This window comes from Marmota marmota, unplaced genomic scaffold (genome assembly GCF_001458135.2).
Source record: "Marmota marmota marmota unplaced genomic scaffold, marMar, whole genome shotgun sequence".
Classification (NCBI taxonomy): domain Eukaryota; kingdom Metazoa; phylum Chordata; class Mammalia; order Rodentia; family Sciuridae; genus Marmota; species Marmota marmota.
In genome coordinates, this window is record NW_025999869.1 from 14592843 (window position 1) to 14611787 (window position 18945).

The 18945-nt window shown below is 45.8% G+C and overlaps 1 protein-coding gene across 8 annotated transcripts in view; it reads left to right on the forward strand.

Moving 5' to 3' along the window:
- The first annotated feature begins 574 nt into the window (after positions 1-574).
- The window catches only part of Ebf1 (EBF transcription factor 1), a 383619-nt gene continuing 365248 nt past the window's right edge, over positions 575-18945 (forward strand). For 4 of the 8 annotated variants that reach the window (XM_048816292.1, XM_048816295.1, XM_048816298.1 and 1 more), the window contains exons 1-4: positions 575-897; positions 3017-3173; positions 3724-3787; positions 4457-4512. In XM_048816292.1, coding sequence (XP_048672249.1) covers positions 764-897; positions 3017-3173; positions 3724-3787; positions 4457-4512 — 411 coding nt within the window. In that variant the 5' untranslated portion in view covers positions 575-763. Of the gene's footprint in view, positions 898-3016; positions 3174-3723; positions 3788-4456; positions 4513-9227; positions 9407-9956; positions 10021-10689; positions 10746-18945 lie in introns of those variants that run through there. The other 4 variants (XM_048816280.1, XM_048816284.1, XM_015492662.2 and 1 more) reach the window with 3 other exon arrangements.

An 18945-nucleotide genomic window follows, 5' to 3' on the forward strand; every position in this document is an offset into this window, starting at 1 on the left:
TCCCCCGCCCCCTCCCACAGGTTCCCCTTTACTAGGGGAACGAAAATTCAAGAAATTTTCTAAGTGACAAGTCCCAAGTCTGGCCTCCTGGGGGCGGACGAGCCGAGATGATTCCCTCTTTTCCGGGGACTTTTCTGCTGGTCCTAGTTAGGCTGTATTCTCTCTCTCTCTCTCTCTCTCTCTCTCTCTCTCTCTCTCTCTCAGATAAGGGGTAGGGGGGATGAGGGACAGGTTTCTACCTGAGTCCCTAGAAATCTTTGTGGCGACTCAAGCTCTTCAGGAAAAGGAATCGATTCCCCTATGCCTCAACAAGGTTGGTACAACCAAGGAGTAAAAGTTAGGGGCGAGGGATGGGGAAGGAGGGGTTTGTTCACTGGCATGAACTTCCTCGGGACGGGAGACCTTGAGAGCTGTGCAGCCCCGCCTGCGAGATGGAACATTCGGGCAAGTGTGGTTGCTGCCCCTGTGCGTTGAAGAAACTTCGAGAAGCTCAGGGAGAGACTTCATTCCCTGGAAATGCCAATCCTCTCCAATGGCTCCTTGGAGNCTCTCTCTCTCTCTTTTTTTTTTTTTTTTTTTGGTAGTGATCACAGGCCGGTGGAGAACAGGAGGGGCTGGAGTTTCCTTTTGTAGAGGTACCCTTCACTTGAACAAGCAGGAAGAAAAAAAAAAACGTGATAGCAATTTAAGAAACAATAGACTCAACTGGCGCTGCCGGCTTTGCTACTTCAAGTGTCATTTTCCACAAGAAAAGGTTGTTTTCATGTTTGGGATTCAGGAAAGCATCCAACGGAGTGGAAGCAGCATGAAGGAAGAGCCGCTGGGTAGCGGCATGAACGCGGTGCGGACGTGGATGCAGGGCGCCGGGGTGCTGGACGCCAACACAGCGGCGCAGAGGTGGGTATCGCGCGGGGACCGCGGCGGAGGGAGCTAGCCGCTAGCGGGAGAGCTGGGAGGCGGCTGCCGCCGCGGCTGCCCCGGGGCCGGGCCGCACAGCTGCGTCCGCTGCTGCGCTCTGCTTGCAGCCTGAGCTCTGCGCTCCCCGGCGGCGCTGCAATCGTCGCCTGCGGCCGGAGAACCAGGAGCTGCCTGCGAGGAGCCCACGCTTTGCCGGCACTTTCCGCTGCCTCCTCTGTGACTGTTTTCATTTTGTTTTAACCCAGAAGAGGCGTCTCGCCAGCATGCTGTTGGATATCTGTGTTTTGTGATCGTTCTTTCTTTTCTGTCAGGCTATCTCTATTTTTCTTTTTTCTCCCCTCCTCTTCTTTCTTCCTTCCCTTCCCTTTTTCTTCCGTCTTTTCTTTCTTTCTTCCTTACTTTATTTTCTTCTCCCTTTCCTTCCCTCCTTCTTTTCCTTTCTTTCCCCTCCTTCCATTTCTTTCCTTTTCTCTTCATTCCTTCTCGTCTCTCTTTCCCCCTTATTTTAAATTCCCTCCTTTCATTTCATTTTCCTCTTTACCTTCATCTTCCCTTCCTTCTGTCCTTACTCTTCTTTCTCTTCTCTTCCCTACTCTCCTCTCTTTCTCCTTCCCATTACCTCTCTGTCTCTTCTGTTTTTCTCTCCCCATTTCTCCCTCGAGTCTTCTCTTATTTCTCCTATCTGGTTCTCCCTCCCTCCCTCTCTCTCACCTTCAGTTTTTCTTAGTCCATCGGTAGAATAGCAACTCCCAACTTTAATTCTGACATCTCCTAAGTCTTCCCCACCCCCTGTCACCATGGCCTCTTCCAGCCCCTCTCCCACTCAAAGCTCCCCAGATGCTAGACAGTGTGGCCCGAAGGCACTGCCCTTGGAGGTTGACTTGAAGAACTTCCCTGGGCACACCCAATGCCCTTTTCCAGGGGTTCCTGATCCCAAGCGTGAAACAGTGCCCTTTTAAATTCCCGGCCACCAGTTGGGCTTAGGGGAGTGGGAAACCTGGTGGCCCCAGGCCCTATCAGACTCAGAGAGTGCGGAAGGGAAAGAAGGAAGATGACTAATTACATCATCCCCAGCTTCCCGGGGCTGGAGACCAGAGTCCCCGGCACTGTTACCTTCCCTGCCGAGCATAAGGTTGGGGGTAGTTGGTAGTGAGAGTGAATTGGGTAACTGGGCTGGAAACGAAAGTTATGTGTGTGTGTTTGTGTGTGTGTGTGTGTGTGTGTACGCGCGCGCGCGTGCGCGCGCGTCCGGTGCGCCGTGTGTTTGTGCATGTATGTGCCTCTGTGCGCTTGTGTTTGGCAGGTTGGGCTGTCAGTGGCAGTCGGCACCCCTGGAGCCCCAGCCTTCAGTCTCCCAATGGGGTAGCTCAGCCAGCAACCCTGGCTCTTATGATTTCTGGAATGATTGTGAGGATTTCTGCAGAGCAGAGAAACTTTCCCAGGACAGGTCTTTACAAAACATCTTAGTTCTTTCTCCCACAGAGACCACCCCGCCCCCGCCCCCGCCAACTCTGAGTCCTATCCTGGACTCTTCTGCACAAGTTTTGGGGTGGAAATTTGGCTTCCCCAGGCTAGGCGTCGGTAATTGGCCGGGGCGCGGGAGGTTTCCTGGAGGGTGGCTGTTGCAGCGAGAAGCGGAGCGTGTCTTCATTCATTCCCACCTGTCCATGTACCTGAGTCAAGAGATTCTAAGGAGTAGCGGGAACCCATTCCCATGCCCCCTCCCGCTAAATTGTAAACTTTGGGCTCTTTTCTTCAAACCTCATTCACTGCCACTTTTCTTCCCCCCCAACTCAGCGCAGTTCAAGTCGGAGAAAATGCTTATAGCGTTTGTCTCGCGCGCAAAACCCAAACAAAACTTTCACACCTCTTTGGCGAGTTTTGAGGACGTGCTCTGCCCTCCGCAGGGAGGACAAGCACAAGCAAAGACATGCCTACTGGGTGTTGGCTACTCCTGGGGGGCCTGAGGGGTCCTGGAGGGGGTCCACTGGGGAAAGAGGAGGTGGGTGTTTGAGGGTTCTCGGGTGTGTAGTGGTAACAAGGGGGACGCGAGTCGACGTTTTGCTTTGCCGTCTAACTCTGCGTTCTTTGGCCGCAGCGGGGTGGGTCTGGCCCGGGCTCACTTTGAGAAGCAGCCGCCTTCCAATCTGCGCAAATCCAACTTCTTCCACTTCGTCCTGGCTCTCTACGACAGACAGGGCCAGCCCGTGGAGATCGAGAGGACAGCCTTTGTGGGGTTCGTGGAGAAGGAAAAAGTAAGTGGGCGCAGCGCCTCCTCCCCTTGTTCGCGGCTCGGGGAGCAGGCCCTGGTGCCTTGGGAGGCGCGCTCCTCCATGAGTGCAAAGCATTCACAACACACTCCTGTGAGGGGTTCCCAAGCCATTTCCCGTCCCGGACGAATCTGGGCTCCCAGTTCACGGGGTCCTCCTCCATAAAAGTTCGCGTGGAGCCCCTAGAGCTGGAGAAAGGCGAGCCCGGCTTCACAATCCACTGTCATGGGTGCCGGGATGAACTCGTCCTCGACTACCAGACCACACAGCGCCTGCCTCTGATGGCCCAGGCCCGCGTCCCCAGGCCCTGGGAAGAGGATCACCCCTTCGCGCCCCACGGAATTTTCTGGAAGGGGAGAGAGAGCAGTTTGGGATGGGAACGAAGGAGGGATCACAGTTTGCAGCATTTTCTGTTGCTCCGGGGCTCACCGGCCCGGGGACCCGGCTTGGGGAAAGTTGCCTCGAAGTTGGTCCACTCGCTCACGCCGACCTCTCTCCTGCGTCTCTTGTGTCTTTGCGTCCTGCTGCAAACTAGGAAGCCAACAGCGAAAAGACCAATAACGGGATTCACTACCGACTCCAGCTCCTCTACAGCAATGGTGAGGCTCTCATCCTGCCTGTGCCTGCACCCTGGGGTTCCATGTCGGGTCAGGGCACTCGGGGATCTCCAGGTGGAGTAAAGCCTCCCCAGGGAAGCTCAGTCCGCCATCCTGCAGGTGAACCTACCTCTCCTAAGTTTCCTCTTAGGAAGTTTCACCGGAACAGGCCTGGAGTGGCCTCAGGGCCGCTTTGTCCCTCCAGTATGTACTTGAGGCCAGGTGCAATGCCCAGTCTTCTCTGGGCCACTTGTCTTCTTTCTCCCCTTTCTGAGGCCTGCTCCTTAAGTGTGGCCCAGACCCCAGGCCCGAGGTTAGCAGTGGTGGTGGCCTTAATGGCTCTAGGCGATTGCAGAAGGGCTCTTGCCTGGGAAGGAAGAAGAGTCAAGTGGGGGTCCTGCTCCATTCCTAGCTACAGGCTTTATGTCTAGCTTCTTAGAGCACCTGGGCTAGGCCAGCGGCAACTCTCTGGATGCTGGGGGAGGGAGGTCCAGGCTGTGCTTTTCCAGGGATGGGGGTTCCGATTCGCCTGGGATCCCTTAACCCATTCGTGTGGTTGAGTGTACTTTAGTTGTTCTTATGATTTGTTTTGTTATTATCGCCCCCTTCCCTCGCGACTGATCCCTCTCATTTCTCATTTAATTATCTTTCGTTTCCTCCTCTTTCCCCCAGGGATAAGGACAGAGCAGGATTTCTACGTGCGCCTCATTGACTCCATGACCAAACAAGTAAGTTTCTTAATTCCTCGCTGTGGGGGTGACGCTGGGGTCACAAATTTCCGGGGAATCAAGAAGCTGGTAGCTCCACAGCGGGAGGACGGGAACTCAAACCCTCCAGGCCAGTGTGGACCTGGGACCACGCAGCCGGTGCGCCTTCCCAGCCCTGCGCGCACTTGCGCCTCTGCCTGGAGAGCGTAGCTCGACGGCTCCTTCCCTCCAAGGGAAGCCCAGGCCTTGGGAATTGAGCCCGCAGGGTGCTGAGTGAAGTGGATGGGGGCTGAACTTCCTCTGACTTGGCCCCAGAGCCCCAGGGGGCGCAAAGGGCTCTGGGGCGGTTTGGGCTTAACTTCTGAAACCCAAGCCAACCAGGCCTCGCAGGGGAGGCCCAGGGCTGAGGAGTTGGAGGCTAGGGGCAAAGGCGGCTTTCCGGGAGTGGCGAGAGGGCCAGGCACAGATGACCACTACACAGATTTTTTTTTTTTTTAAAGGGGGTGGTAGTGGAGGGCAGAGTTGGAACAGGGAGCGACAATTGTTAAGGATATTTTGCAAAAACCCTCCCGCTTTTGCCTCCAAGTTTGGCAGGATGCCAGGCAGCATGAGTGAGCTTGCGGTCTTAAAGGTACATAGATAGCATTTTCCTAAGCTCCCAACACGCGGTGTCAGGCAGTATACATTAAGGTTGAGTTATGGTTTAAAAGATACAATTATGAGCCGAGTCAGAAGAGAGGCCTGACATTTTAATGAGGCGCAGGAGCTCTCCCCTTCTTAATTTTAAGAAAAAGTTTAGTTTCAGAATGAAGTAGCTGGTTAGGTAGTTGCAGAACTTAGTAGCAGAAATAGGAAGACAGCTTTATAGGGTGGGGGAAAAGAAATCAGAACAAAGAGAAAAGTTATTCATTGTGTACTACCAGCATTTAGTAAGAGGGTTACAACTTGTTTACTTGATTGTTATTTTAAAATGTTCCCTTTAAAATAAGGGAGGAGATATTCTCTCAAAAGCTGGCTTAGAAAGCTTGAAATCAGGGTATGCATGCTTATTTAAAAACTGCTTTTAGAGATGCATGGCTTAAATATGTTGTCCAAAGTGCACATTAATTCGCTGTTGGTAAGTTTAAAATACACTCAACAAGAACCAACTTAATAACATCTAATTTTGATGACTGCTCTCATATTTCATTGTGACCTAACTAGAAAACAAGAGGGTATGAAATGTATTTTAAAGAAGAATAAATATCTATTGAAATTGACCTCATGTTATTTCCTTAAAAGATTTGCCCTTCTTGAAGATTCTGCTCATTACTTATTTGTTAGATCAGAGTAAATTCCCATTTATACTTTCAGGCTTGGTCTTATTTTCTTTAATGGATTTGATTATTGCATAGGATAATTATCTTGCATAATTATATGTTTATGTGTTTTGGTAAGTTTTTTTTTTCTTTCCAAGCAGAAACACAAAAACCTGACTTCAGTAACTTCTTCTTTTTTTTTTTTTAAAGGGGGGGGAGGGAAAGAGAGAGATAGAAAGAGAGGACAGGGAGAAAGAGAGAGGGGTGGACCCTGCTGGATGGAGATTCTGTTTTCTCCTTGCTAAAATAGAAGTGATTTGCAGGCTTTCCCTATGGAATCCAGTTTGACTCTCCCCAGAGCTAAACACAGGCACACTAACCCCAAAGGGAGGAGGCGGGGCTCAAGCCTCAAAGCCCCGCCCCTTCTTTGCATAACGTCATTCTTCCGCCTCGCCGCAGCCAATCGCCGCTGAGGATCTGGCTTGCTCCCGGAGCCAGGCCACGCTCCCTCATTAACATCCTTCTCCTGGTGGCTCGGAGAAGCCGGGCAAAGTTCCTTGCAAAGTGGCGAGCGAGGGAGCGCTGAGCAAGGCGTCTGGGCTGGGGAGGAGTCGGGTCGACTGAAGCGGAAAAGGGGACAGAAGGAAGGAGAGGGGGGTATCCTTTCCAGGGATTTGAGCTGGAGATCTGCATCCCGGCTATTGCTGTCCCTTAGCATCCTTGCTGCGCCCTGGGCGCGCTCGAGGCATACAGGCTTCGTTCTCCCAGGGCTGATGCCACGTCCTGCTCCGCAGTCCTGGGACGTCGGGGGCAAAAGTGGAGGAGACAGGAGAGCCCAGACAGAAAAAGCAGGACGCGTGTCCCAGGTGCCCACCTCTTCGCTTTGAGGCGGGGTGGTGGGATGGAATATGGGTCGCGAGGTCGGTGCTGGGAGCTTGCGGAGAGACACTGTCTCCACGCTGGGAGGGGCGGGTGAATTCAGGACCGCTCAAGTAAGGCTTTGTGGATCCCCTGGTAGTGGGGGACCCAGACTCTGAATCCAACCTGGCCTCTGAAACGCTTCTCGCTCCTCACTAACCCGAGGCCGGCGGTGTTAAGCACTGTTCTTACACGCTCACTTCTCTTGGGTTACTGTGAAGATAGGTGAACAGTGGGATAATGGGTCTCACTGCGACTGGGTCAGGGTGCGTTTTAAATTTTTTCTCAAATTCAGTCTCCAACTCCCCACCCCCGCTCCAAAGTAGTTTTTTTCTTCTTCTTTAGGAGAAACAACAACCACATCTATGTCTGATTTGTTGGTTGTTGCAGAATCTCTTCCTGTTAAAAGTGCGCGGGGCGGGGAGGAGGAGTAAACAAACCTCTAAATTCTGTTCCAGCGGTGTGGGCAGAGAAAGGGAGAGCTGGGGGAGGGAATGGAAAGAAGGAGGGGGAAGCCATGGGGGGGCGGGGGATAATGAAAGAGAGGGAGGGGAAGAATAAGAGAAGGAGAAGAAAGAGAGGGAAGGAAAGAGAAGAACTTGGTCTTCTACCTTTAGCATATATGCTTGTGGCTGGCAAAAGTGATGGCTAGATGTGGGTAGTGTGCCCCATCATTTTTTAGCAGGTTGTAACCTCTAATAAGCACATGGTGAACTTCTGTTTCATTGGTCTCAGAGGAATTTAGCCAAATTTGCTAAAGACCCCTTGGGGGGAAATTCTCTGCCAGAAATCCAGGTCCCCTTTCTACTGGCGGCCTTTGGCCCTTTGATTTAGGAAGGGTCAGTGATGGAAAGGTACACTTGCTTATGTTGAATGGAGGGAGATAGTTAAGAGTTAAGCTTTGTGCTTTTGGCACAACAGGAACGTGGAACCACTTCTTGATCCCTAAACTGGGTGAAAGCGTGTGTTCCAGGCCTGCAAATGCATGGCCACTATCTCCTTCGAACACTATCTCCTGCCCAGCTCTCATAGCACTTGTTCTGCACCTCTGTGTGTTGAGGACTTTCTTCCTGGTACCATAATTAATGTCATCTCCTCCAAGACACGCCTGAAGAGATTATTCTCATCCAGGGGGATCCCCATAGCATCTACCAGACTTCCTGGCATACAGTAGGTGCTCAAGAGAGGTATAATGGTAGAAACTGGAAGGGTGTCAGACTTGTGGAGGGAAATTAAATGTATAATTGAAACTGGCCTGCGTTTAAAAATAAATTTAAAATTTTGTATGTTTTTCTCTTGAAAAAAAAAAAAACTTTCCAAAGCTCCAAGCTTAACCTGATGCTCCAGGCCCCAAAGATTCCCAGAGCCAACCCCTTCCCCCAGTTCAGTGGGGACCTTCAAGGTAGAGGGGTCAGGAAGCAAAGATCACCCCTCTTATCAGTGAGTCCCAGATAGTTCTGGCTCAAGACCTATGCCTCCCTCTAATTAACTCCTTGAGCCTACAATTTACTATCCAGTAAACAGTCTGCAGGACTCCAAGTTGAGTGTGATGGGGTACATGGTGCAAAGATAGAGAACATACAGCAAAGGAACTGATCACTGGGAAAGGTGCCAGGGAAGGAGAGACACTGCTGTTCTGAGGTCCAGAATGAGCAAGACACACACATACAACAGAGGGATTTCTGGGGAGTCAAGCAGAATCTAGAAGCATCTGCAAAGGATGTGTTCATTGAGGTATCTGAAACTGACTATCTCAACTGAGAAATTTGCACAGAGAAAGGAGCCTTCAGCAGCCCTATTCCTGCCCCCAGAGCCAAATCCCCAGGAACTAAATTAGAGGGAGGCATTTTTCATATCTGCCTGGCTAGAGAAGACAGAAAAATAACAGGGGGAGGGGGAACAGAAATCTTTTTGATAAGACTAATGCACTTTGNCCGCCCCCGCCCCCGCCAACTCTGAGTCCTATCCTGGACTCTTCTGCACAAGTTTTGGGGTGGAAATTTGGCTTCCCCAGGCTAGGCGTCGGTAATTGGCCGGGGCGCGGGAGGTTTCCTGGAGGGTGGCTGTTGCAGCGAGAAGCGGAGCGTGTCTTCATTCATTCCCACCTGTCCATGTACCTGAGTCAAGAGATTCTAAGGAGTAGCGGGAACCCATTCCCATGCCCCCTCCCGCTAAATTGTAAACTTTGGGCTCTTTTCTTCAAACCTCATTCACTGCCACTTTTCTTCCCCCCCAACTCAGCGCAGTTCAAGTCGGAGAAAATGCTTATAGCGTTTGTCTCGCGCGCAAAACCCAAACAAAACTTTCACACCTCTTTGGCGAGTTTTGAGGACGTGCTCTGCCCTCCGCAGGGAGGACAAGCACAAGCAAAGACATGCCTACTGGGTGTTGGCTACTCCTGGGGGGCCTGAGGGGTCCTGGAGGGGGTCCACTGGGGAAAGAGGAGGTGGGTGTTTGAGGGTTCTCGGGTGTGTAGTGGTAACAAGGGGGACGCGAGTCGACGTTTTGCTTTGCCGTCTAACTCTGCGTTCTTTGGCCGCAGCGGGGTGGGTCTGGCCCGGGCTCACTTTGAGAAGCAGCCGCCTTCCAATCTGCGCAAATCCAACTTCTTCCACTTCGTCCTGGCTCTCTACGACAGACAGGGCCAGCCCGTGGAGATCGAGAGGACAGCCTTTGTGGGGTTCGTGGAGAAGGAAAAAGTAAGTGGGCGCAGCGCCTCCTCCCCTTGTTCGCGGCTCGGGGAGCAGGCCCTGGTGCCTTGGGAGGCGCGCTCCTCCATGAGTGCAAAGCATTCACAACACACTCCTGTGAGGGGTTCCCAAGCCATTTCCCGTCCCGGACGAATCTGGGCTCCCAGTTCACGGGGTCCTCCTCCATAAAAGTTCGCGTGGAGCCCCTAGAGCTGGAGAAAGGCGAGCCCGGCTTCACAATCCACTGTCATGGGTGCCGGGATGAACTCGTCCTCGACTACCAGACCACACAGCGCCTGCCTCTGATGGCCCAGGCCCGCGTCCCCAGGCCCTGGGAAGAGGATCACCCCTTCGCGCCCCACGGAATTTTCTGGAAGGGGAGAGAGAGCAGTTTGGGATGGGAACGAAGGAGGGATCACAGTTTGCAGCATTTTCTGTTGCTCCGGGGCTCACCGGCCCGGGGACCCGGCTTGGGGAAAGTTGCCTCGAAGTTGGTCCACTCGCTCACGCCGACCTCTCTCCTGCGTCTCTTGTGTCTTTGCGTCCTGCTGCAAACTAGGAAGCCAACAGCGAAAAGACCAATAACGGGATTCACTACCGACTCCAGCTCCTCTACAGCAATGGTGAGGCTCTCATCCTGCCTGTGCCTGCACCCTGGGGTTCCATGTCGGGTCAGGGCACTCGGGGATCTCCAGGTGGAGTAAAGCCTCCCCAGGGAAGCTCAGTCCGCCATCCTGCAGGTGAACCTACCTCTCCTAAGTTTCCTCTTAGGAAGTTTCACCGGAACAGGCCTGGAGTGGCCTCAGGGCCGCTTTGTCCCTCCAGTATGTACTTGAGGCCAGGTGCAATGCCCAGTCTTCTCTGGGCCACTTGTCTTCTTTCTCCCCTTTCTGAGGCCTGCTCCTTAAGTGTGGCCCAGACCCCAGGCCCGAGGTTAGCAGTGGTGGTGGCCTTAATGGCTCTAGGCGATTGCAGAAGGGCTCTTGCCTGGGAAGGAAGAAGAGTCAAGTGGGGGTCCTGCTCCATTCCTAGCTACAGGCTTTATGTCTAGCTTCTTAGAGCACCTGGGCTAGGCCAGCGGCAACTCTCTGGATGCTGGGGGAGGGAGGTCCAGGCTGTGCTTTTCCAGGGATGGGGGTTCCGATTCGCCTGGGATCCCTTAACCCATTCGTGTGGTTGAGTGTACTTTAGTTGTTCTTATGATTTGTTTTGTTATTATCGCCCCCTTCCCTCGCGACTGATCCCTCTCATTTCTCATTTAATTATCTTTCGTTTCCTCCTCTTTCCCCCAGGGATAAGGACAGAGCAGGATTTCTACGTGCGCCTCATTGACTCCATGACCAAACAAGTAAGTTTCTTAATTCCTCGCTGTGGGGGTGACGCTGGGGTCACAAATTTCCGGGGAATCAAGAAGCTGGTAGCTCCACAGCGGGAGGACGGGAACTCAAACCCTCCAGGCCAGTGTGGACCTGGGACCACGCAGCCGGTGCGCCTTCCCAGCCCTGCGCGCACTTGCGCCTCTGCCTGGAGAGCGTAGCTCGACGGCTCCTTCCCTCCAAGGGAAGCCCAGGCCTTGGGAATTGAGCCCGCAGGGTGCTGAGTGAAGTGGATGGGGGCTGAACTTCCTCTGACTTGGCCCCAGAGCCCCAGGGGGCGCAAAGGGCTCTGGGGCGGTTTGGGCTTAACTTCTGAAACCCAAGCCAACCAGGCCTCGCAGGGGAGGCCCAGGGCTGAGGAGTTGGAGGCTAGGGGCAAAGGCGGCTTTCCGGGAGTGGCGAGAGGGCCAGGCACAGATGACCACTACACAGATTTTTTTTTTTTTTAAAGGGGGTGGTAGTGGAGGGCAGAGTTGGAACAGGGAGCGACAATTGTTAAGGATATTTTGCAAAAACCCTCCCGCTTTTGCCTCCAAGTTTGGCAGGATGCCAGGCAGCATGAGTGAGCTTGCGGTCTTAAAGGTACATAGATAGCATTTTCCTAAGCTCCCAACACGCGGTGTCAGGCAGTATACATTAAGGTTGAGTTATGGTTTAAAAGATACAATTATGAGCCGAGTCAGAAGAGAGGCCTGACATTTTAATGAGGCGCAGGAGCTCTCCCCTTCTTAATTTTAAGAAAAAGTTTAGTTTCAGAATGAAGTAGCTGGTTAGGTAGTTGCAGAACTTAGTAGCAGAAATAGGAAGACAGCTTTATAGGGTGGGGGAAAAGAAATCAGAACAAAGAGAAAAGTTATTCATTGTGTACTACCAGCATTTAGTAAGAGGGTTACAACTTGTTTACTTGATTGTTATTTTAAAATGTTCCCTTTAAAATAAGGGAGGAGATATTCTCTCAAAAGCTGGCTTAGAAAGCTTGAAATCAGGGTATGCATGCTTATTTAAAAACTGCTTTTAGAGATGCATGGCTTAAATATGTTGTCCAAAGTGCACATTAATTCGCTGTTGGTAAGTTTAAAATACACTCAACAAGAACCAACTTAATAACATCTAATTTTGATGACTGCTCTCATATTTCATTGTGACCTAACTAGAAAACAAGAGGGTATGAAATGTATTTTAAAGAAGAATAAATATCTATTGAAATTGACCTCATGTTATTTCCTTAAAAGATTTGCCCTTCTTGAAGATTCTGCTCATTACTTATTTGTTAGATCAGAGTAAATTCCCATTTATACTTTCAGGCTTGGTCTTATTTTCTTTAATGGATTTGATTATTGCATAGGATAATTATCTTGCATAATTATATGTTTATGTGTTTTGGTAAGTTTTTTTTTTCTTTCCAAGCAGAAACACAAAAACCTGACTTCAGTAACTTCTTCTTTTTTTTTTTTTAAACAATATCGAAACAAAAATATCTTAAGTGGAGTTTTGTTTTCAAAAATTGTCTTTGATACCCTGGATATTCTTTCCTGCCATTCTTATCAGAGGGGGAAAAGAAGGGGGAGAGTGCAAACTTAATTCATATTCCATATGTATTTATTAGGATTTACTTTTTAAAAGGTAAAAAGCTAATAGACATAGATAAGTATATAAAACCCGTCTGTACAACACTGACCACTGAAATGTTAATTCTAGGCAGCACAGTTTTAAGGAGCACAAAATTTGAACTGATTCTATATGAGTTAAACCTCCTCAAAACTTTATTTTAGATCTGTCTAAACAAAATGTGCCACCAAGAATTGATTTTTCCGTTCTGAAATGAACTGACTTTTACACACTATGATGGGAGAATAATCTTTTGATTTTCATAAAGCAATACGTCAAATACTTTACTAACAAGGTCATAGAGCTTAAGGAAACTGCAGCTAAAGTCATTCTTCGATCATTTGTATCATCATAAATTCTAGAAGAAGGGAAGGAGAGAGGGAGGGTGAGAGGGAGGAGTGAGAACAAGATATAGTTTTATTTTTAATGATAGCCCATCTGAGAAAGGCATTCACTCTATGTGACATCTTTCTGAAAGTTAAAATTATAGATGTATGCAATTATATATTTTGGTGAGGAGTAACCTGAAAAAAAAAAAGATTTAGTAATTGTCTAAGTTAGTGTAAAATATATGAAGGAAAAGGGATATTTCAAGACATACCTGTTTGTTTTCATAGTAATTGTTTAAATAACCACCTTCTCTGTAGCTTTTGATTTGAAAGTCAGTTCTTGCTCATTATCCATTTGCTTATTCTTTGATTACATGCTGTAACAGTTTTGAAAGTAGGTTATCTACTTGTGTATACATTTAAAACAATAGTCTCCAAAAAGCAGGTAGATCAGCAGGAAAAAGTCTACCTTTCCTTAGCTGTGACATAATATTTATATGTAGCCTTAGAGAGTAAAGCAGTAAATCCTCATCTGGTTTGAGATTATTTTATAATTAAATGCCCAGTCTGATTTTAAATTTCTTTCATTTTTTTTATTTTACTTAAACACACAGTGGACCTTTCAATCAGAAATAAGGCTTGATATGAACTGACTAATTAAATGGTTACTTTTATTCCCCCTGGGAAATTCTTCCTGATAGACTCCAGATTTTGATTTTAGAGTGTAGAGTAAAATACTTCTGGTGATGTGAGGGGTTCTGATGACATCATAAATTGTGGAGGGAATGCCTGGCCACTATTCAAGTGTCTTCTTAGTTGCTGGTTTATCAAAACATTTTTGTTGTAGAGATATGGCTTTGTATGTATGATGTCATATCCTTAACTCCCAAGCTGGGATTAAAATTCAAAAGAAGTCTTGGGCAGGCAACATGCAAAACTATCTGTGCATTCTACATTTTCATAGATTGTTCCTGATCTTGAGTTAGCAGCATTGAGATCAAACAGAAATGTATTCAATCAACCAAGATGTATTGATATGACACAGAGTTTCACACCTTTTCAAAGTGTCTTATTAGACTATTTTGGATAATGACTCTTAATTTTGGACTCTATCAGGAAAGGAGAAGCTTCAATAGAAGTGAGTGTGTAAGGCTCTGAGGCTCCTTACAGCTAAGACTTCTTTGTAAAATTCATAGGACATAATATCTTAAAAATATTGTTCGCCAACTGGAAAAATAAAAGTCTTGCTTTTGGGAAGGGTTTTCAAAACCAAGTTTAGCTGGACCAAAAATAGATTGTTTTCATGTCATTGCTGTTTTTGGTATTCTATTAGTGATCATGCAAAAAAGCCCTGTAGGATCCAGAAGTTTATGGTTGTTGCATCCAAGTAACAGTATCTACTGCAGAAGTTCAGATGAACCCAGCAGAGGAGGTCAGAGTTTCAAAATGCCTTATTTCAGATTTTGGTCTACTACTTGTAATATGATTACATTCTGGGATTGTTTCAGTGAGGTATTTATCATTAAATAGTTAAAAACCAAAACATTATTATCTCCCCTCCTACCATCTTGCTTCAAGAGTGACATTTTTTTTTCAGTGACACTCAAAGAATATCAAATTTCATAAACTTATCAAAAACAAAATGTTCCCTGCCCAAATCAAAAGCCTTTTTTTTTTTTTTTTTGAGAAGGGAAAACAGTTATCATCTTAAACTTTTGTATGTATGGATTTAAAGGTGGGAGATGTGCTTTGGAGGGACACACAGTGGGGGGTCCAAGGTGCAATAATCAAATGCTGTCAGATTCTTTCTCCCAGCCAGGCTTCTTTAAATATTGTTTTGATATTCCCAGTACTTTAAGTTATTGATGCAAGTGCATTTTTTTCCTATTGATTGTTTTATTATATCCTGCCACAGCTATGCATATTTGATTAACAACCTTCTCAGTTTAGGGCTCTTCATTGGTAGATAAACACATTTGTAATACATCAGTAAGCTCCCAAGAAATTCACTAGTCCAGCAGAGAGGTTCTTCCACAGATTTAGGGAAAGAAACAAAAAAAGATTGGACCAAGTTTGTAATCAAGGGCCACATTTCAGCAGCTTTCTGTCTCCTATGGTAACATGTCAAAAATGCAGGTGATTTAAATTTCCTTGCACATAGAGGAATGAAGAAGTTTGGAATTTTTATGCATGATCAGGACCTGTGTTTGGGAAAATGTAAACTCATCACAGTGGAAAATGTGTTGTTTGGAGTCTGGGGGTGAAAACAAAGCTGATGGTTTTGGAGAGATTGCCGGAGCCAGATGGCCTAGTACTTCCCCAGTCTGGCGGTCCAACTGCTCCCTCCTGGATAATATACAGCCATTTGTTCGGGGATATTTACGCTAGAGCTGTTTCCATGTGAATGTTTGAACAGCATTAAAAACGAACATATTAGTAGGGATGCATTTATCGAACTTGTATGACTATACAGTCTGTTATGTCTGTCTTTACTTAGATTGCTGAGAGGGATGAAGGAGTGTTTGGACATTGGTGAATTGTTGACATAGTTGTTGAGCAAGAAAGATTTGGTCTTAGCAAGTAATTAAAATATATAAGCTTTTGGAACCAGACTAATGGGAATAATGATAGTACTCACCTGGAACTTCTGCTGTGGAAATTAAATTAATTCATACATGTAAAGGGCTTAGAACAGTGACTGACACATACTAAGTGCTTAATAACTTATCTTTTCTTATTATTATTTTATTATTATTATTATCATTATTATCATTGCTCTGTTATTATCATTGCTCATTGGTGGAAAAAAATCAATTGTATTTATTAATATGGATGTAGATTCAGTTACCAAATGACCAAAATATCTTTTATTACTGTTAGGAAAAAAAATGTAATGTGGAATTGATATGATTTAGTTAAAAATTTTTTTTTTCTGGGGCATTTGGATAGCATAGGAGTTTTGTTTCTTTGTGACAGGAGAAATGCATTCTAAAGCCCACTACATTGGGTACACATTGGCTTTTTATTCAGGGCTGTGTTGTAACTGTACAGCATACTGAATATGATATAATTCCTTTGCAACTTTCCAAATTCACTTCTGAAAATGGGCCTGCTTAGCTGTTGAGCTGAAATTACATCTTTGTGATTTGTTCACTAGTAAAGTTGCTAATGGAAGCAAAATAATTTTTTATTTTAGTTTATCCCACTATTAATGTCATATTGCTGTTTGACACAATTGTTTATGAAATGTCAGGTTTGTAGGGTTTTCTTTGGCACAGTTTAATTCTTAACTAGGGCTTCTTTACCTACTAGTAATTTCTAGGACCACGTCAGCTAGTGATTTTTTTTTTTTAAATGACAAGCAGTGCAACTTGGTTGAATGTGATGATGATTATTATAGTGTGTTGATATTGTAGGTGTTCATATTATTTTTTGATTAGTTCAGTTCTCTGTAATTTGCTGCCAAAGGCATGTTGACAGTTTATATTCAGAGGATATTTCACTTCTGGATGAAGGAGGTACTTTGTATGTCCATGAACTTAGTCTCTAAGGTGACAAATTAAATTTGGCCTTTTATTTTGTGTATGGGAAAAAGAGTAAAATTTTCAAAGTTTTGATTTGAGTGGAAAAGTACGAGTTTTGTTAGTTTTAGATAATCTTCCTTTTTCTTTATCTCTTCCTTCATTTTTTTTTTTTAAACTAAAGATGAGAAGTTTTCTGTTGTTTGGTTGCAAACTAAGAAAGGCTCAGCATTTTGTTTCTAAAAGCCTTTCAGATTTTGCTGTGCCAATGTAGAAAGTATTCTCCTTGCTCCTTTTTTTTGGGGGGGGGGCCTGGAACACAAAGAGTTAAAACTATTAGAAAAGTAAACAAAGAGAAGCCCTGCTCAATTCTCTGTACTTCCTTTGGCATCCTATTGAAGTGTGATCCTGGTGTATTTTCACTGAGTATTTTTCGTTTTACTGTGTGGTCTTTATCCAGAGTAAGTTTTAGTTCACTTTTAAGAGCCGGTGATACTTTAGAAAAGCAAGGGTGAACCTGGACTTCAAAGGTGCCCTCTAAAACAGTGGCAATTGAGGCACACTTAGTGTCTTGAGCAACAGGTTTCGAAAGATGTTGCAGGTTAACTTATAAATCGAGCATTTGAAATTGATGGTATTTTATCCTCTACCAGTAAAACTTGCAGCACTGTTGTTGCATAAGAATGTGAAAGTTTAACAGCTCCTGGTTTTTTAAAAAAATTTATTTAGTTCATTACAAAAAAAAAAAAAGCAAACCCCAAACAAAAACAAAGAAACAAACAAAACCCCCCTCAATCTGAAAGAGGGAATTAAAAATAATATGCAATATTTTCTATCTCATTTTCTGACTGATCATTAGAGGACACTATTTAGAAAGAGAAGGCTGGTGCATCAGAAAAAGAAATCTGCTCTACTTTGTTTATCAATGTCACCAGGATTTTCAAGTTGAGATAAACTTATTGCTATTTACAATTTTACTTTTCTTCCTGGACATGCATTCCTACTGCCTTAAGGGATTTATTTGCCATTGGCAGGATTAATGTCAACATCATTTTCACTTGATACTGTATTTTTTTATTTCTTAAGTTACAAACCTCAACTTGATTCACCGTCAATTGATTTATTTAAATAACATATTTTTGTATAATTTCTCTCCCTCTGCTGCCCATCTTTGCAGCAGGCTTCTCAGCCTCACTTCTGATAAACACATTGATTTATTTAAACCACTGTTGTCTTTGCCGCTCTCACAGCAGACACCTTCCTCCCAGGGAGCAGACACATGATTTACTGTGGAGGATGACAATAAGCCTTCTTCTTGGTGTCCCATTGTCTGGGCCCTAAACCAGCTGTCTATTAAAATGGTTTCACTTAAAATAGTCAATGCTGTTTATATGCTCCTGGGATCTCCCAGCTGACCCAGCCTGGACCAGCTTTACTCAGACCCTGCAAAGTGCATATTTAAATTAGGAAGAATGGCAGAAACTTCCCCTAAGTTGGTGTGAGAGGATCCCCATCCTTCTGAGCTTAACCCATTAAGCTTTGCTTAACTCTGAGCCAGTTTTGATGTGTGCGTGCTAAATATAGATGGTAGAGTTTGAAGAGGGGCTTTCAGTTGGGGGTGCAAGCTGAAGGGAGAACTTGGTGACATTTTTAAGCCTGTCTTATTGCTGCCACTCTGTCTCGGAAATGTTAACTCAAATAAGTTTATCATATCATTATATATTGGATCTCATTGCATTGTTGACTTCTGGGCCCATACGATCCATAGGATGACTGTGTGTGTGTGTGTGTGTGTGTGTGTGTGTGTGTGTGTGTTTAATAAGCCTTTGCAGTAACAAAAACTGCTGGGTGGGGTTGGAGTGGCTTTGTCTTTGAATTCCACTGGAAAGCTAACCCCCCTTACAGTGAGGCTCTAGTTCACTTTAGATACAGGATTTCAGACCTAGTCCATGATGAAGTTTTGCTTTGCTTTTATTTCAGAAGTCACAAAACAACTGTTTTCTCTCTGCCTTTAAGTGTTGAGAAGTATTCTTCTATCCATGTGCAAGAAGGAGAGCAGAAACTTCAAGCTTCACTCCTCCCCAGAGTTCCTAATTATTTCTAAGCAAATCCACACTCATGGTTTCATTTTTCTATGCTTGATTTGGAGAAAGATTCTCTGTTTTGACTCTTCAGCCAGAAGTGAAGTGGCAGTTTGGTATTTGGTATAGAGATGTGTTACAGAGACTCCAGGCCTTCAGCAAATGATGTGCAGCTACCAAAGAGAAAATATGGGACCTCTGGCGATCCATATTATTTGCTTGGGGGAATGGGCATATATTTGCAGTGCAGTGTAACTTTAATCAGATATCATGGGCCCACTGATTTAAATGGAATCATAGCTTCAATAAAGTAATATTCATATCATTTACAACTAATCAGAATAAGAAAATCTAGTTAACGGACCCCCCCCGAAAAAAAAAAAAACAACAAAATAACTTATTTATTTATTTATTTATTTTTAATTTTTTATTGTTGGCTGTTCAAAACATTACATAGTTCTTGATATATCATATTTCACACTTTGATTCAAGTGGGTTATGAGCTCCCATTTTTACCCCATATACAGATTGCAGAATCACATCAGTTACACATCCATTTATTTACATATTGCCATACTAGTGTCTGTTGTGTTCTGCTGCCTTTCCTATCCTCTACTATCCCCCCTCCCCTCC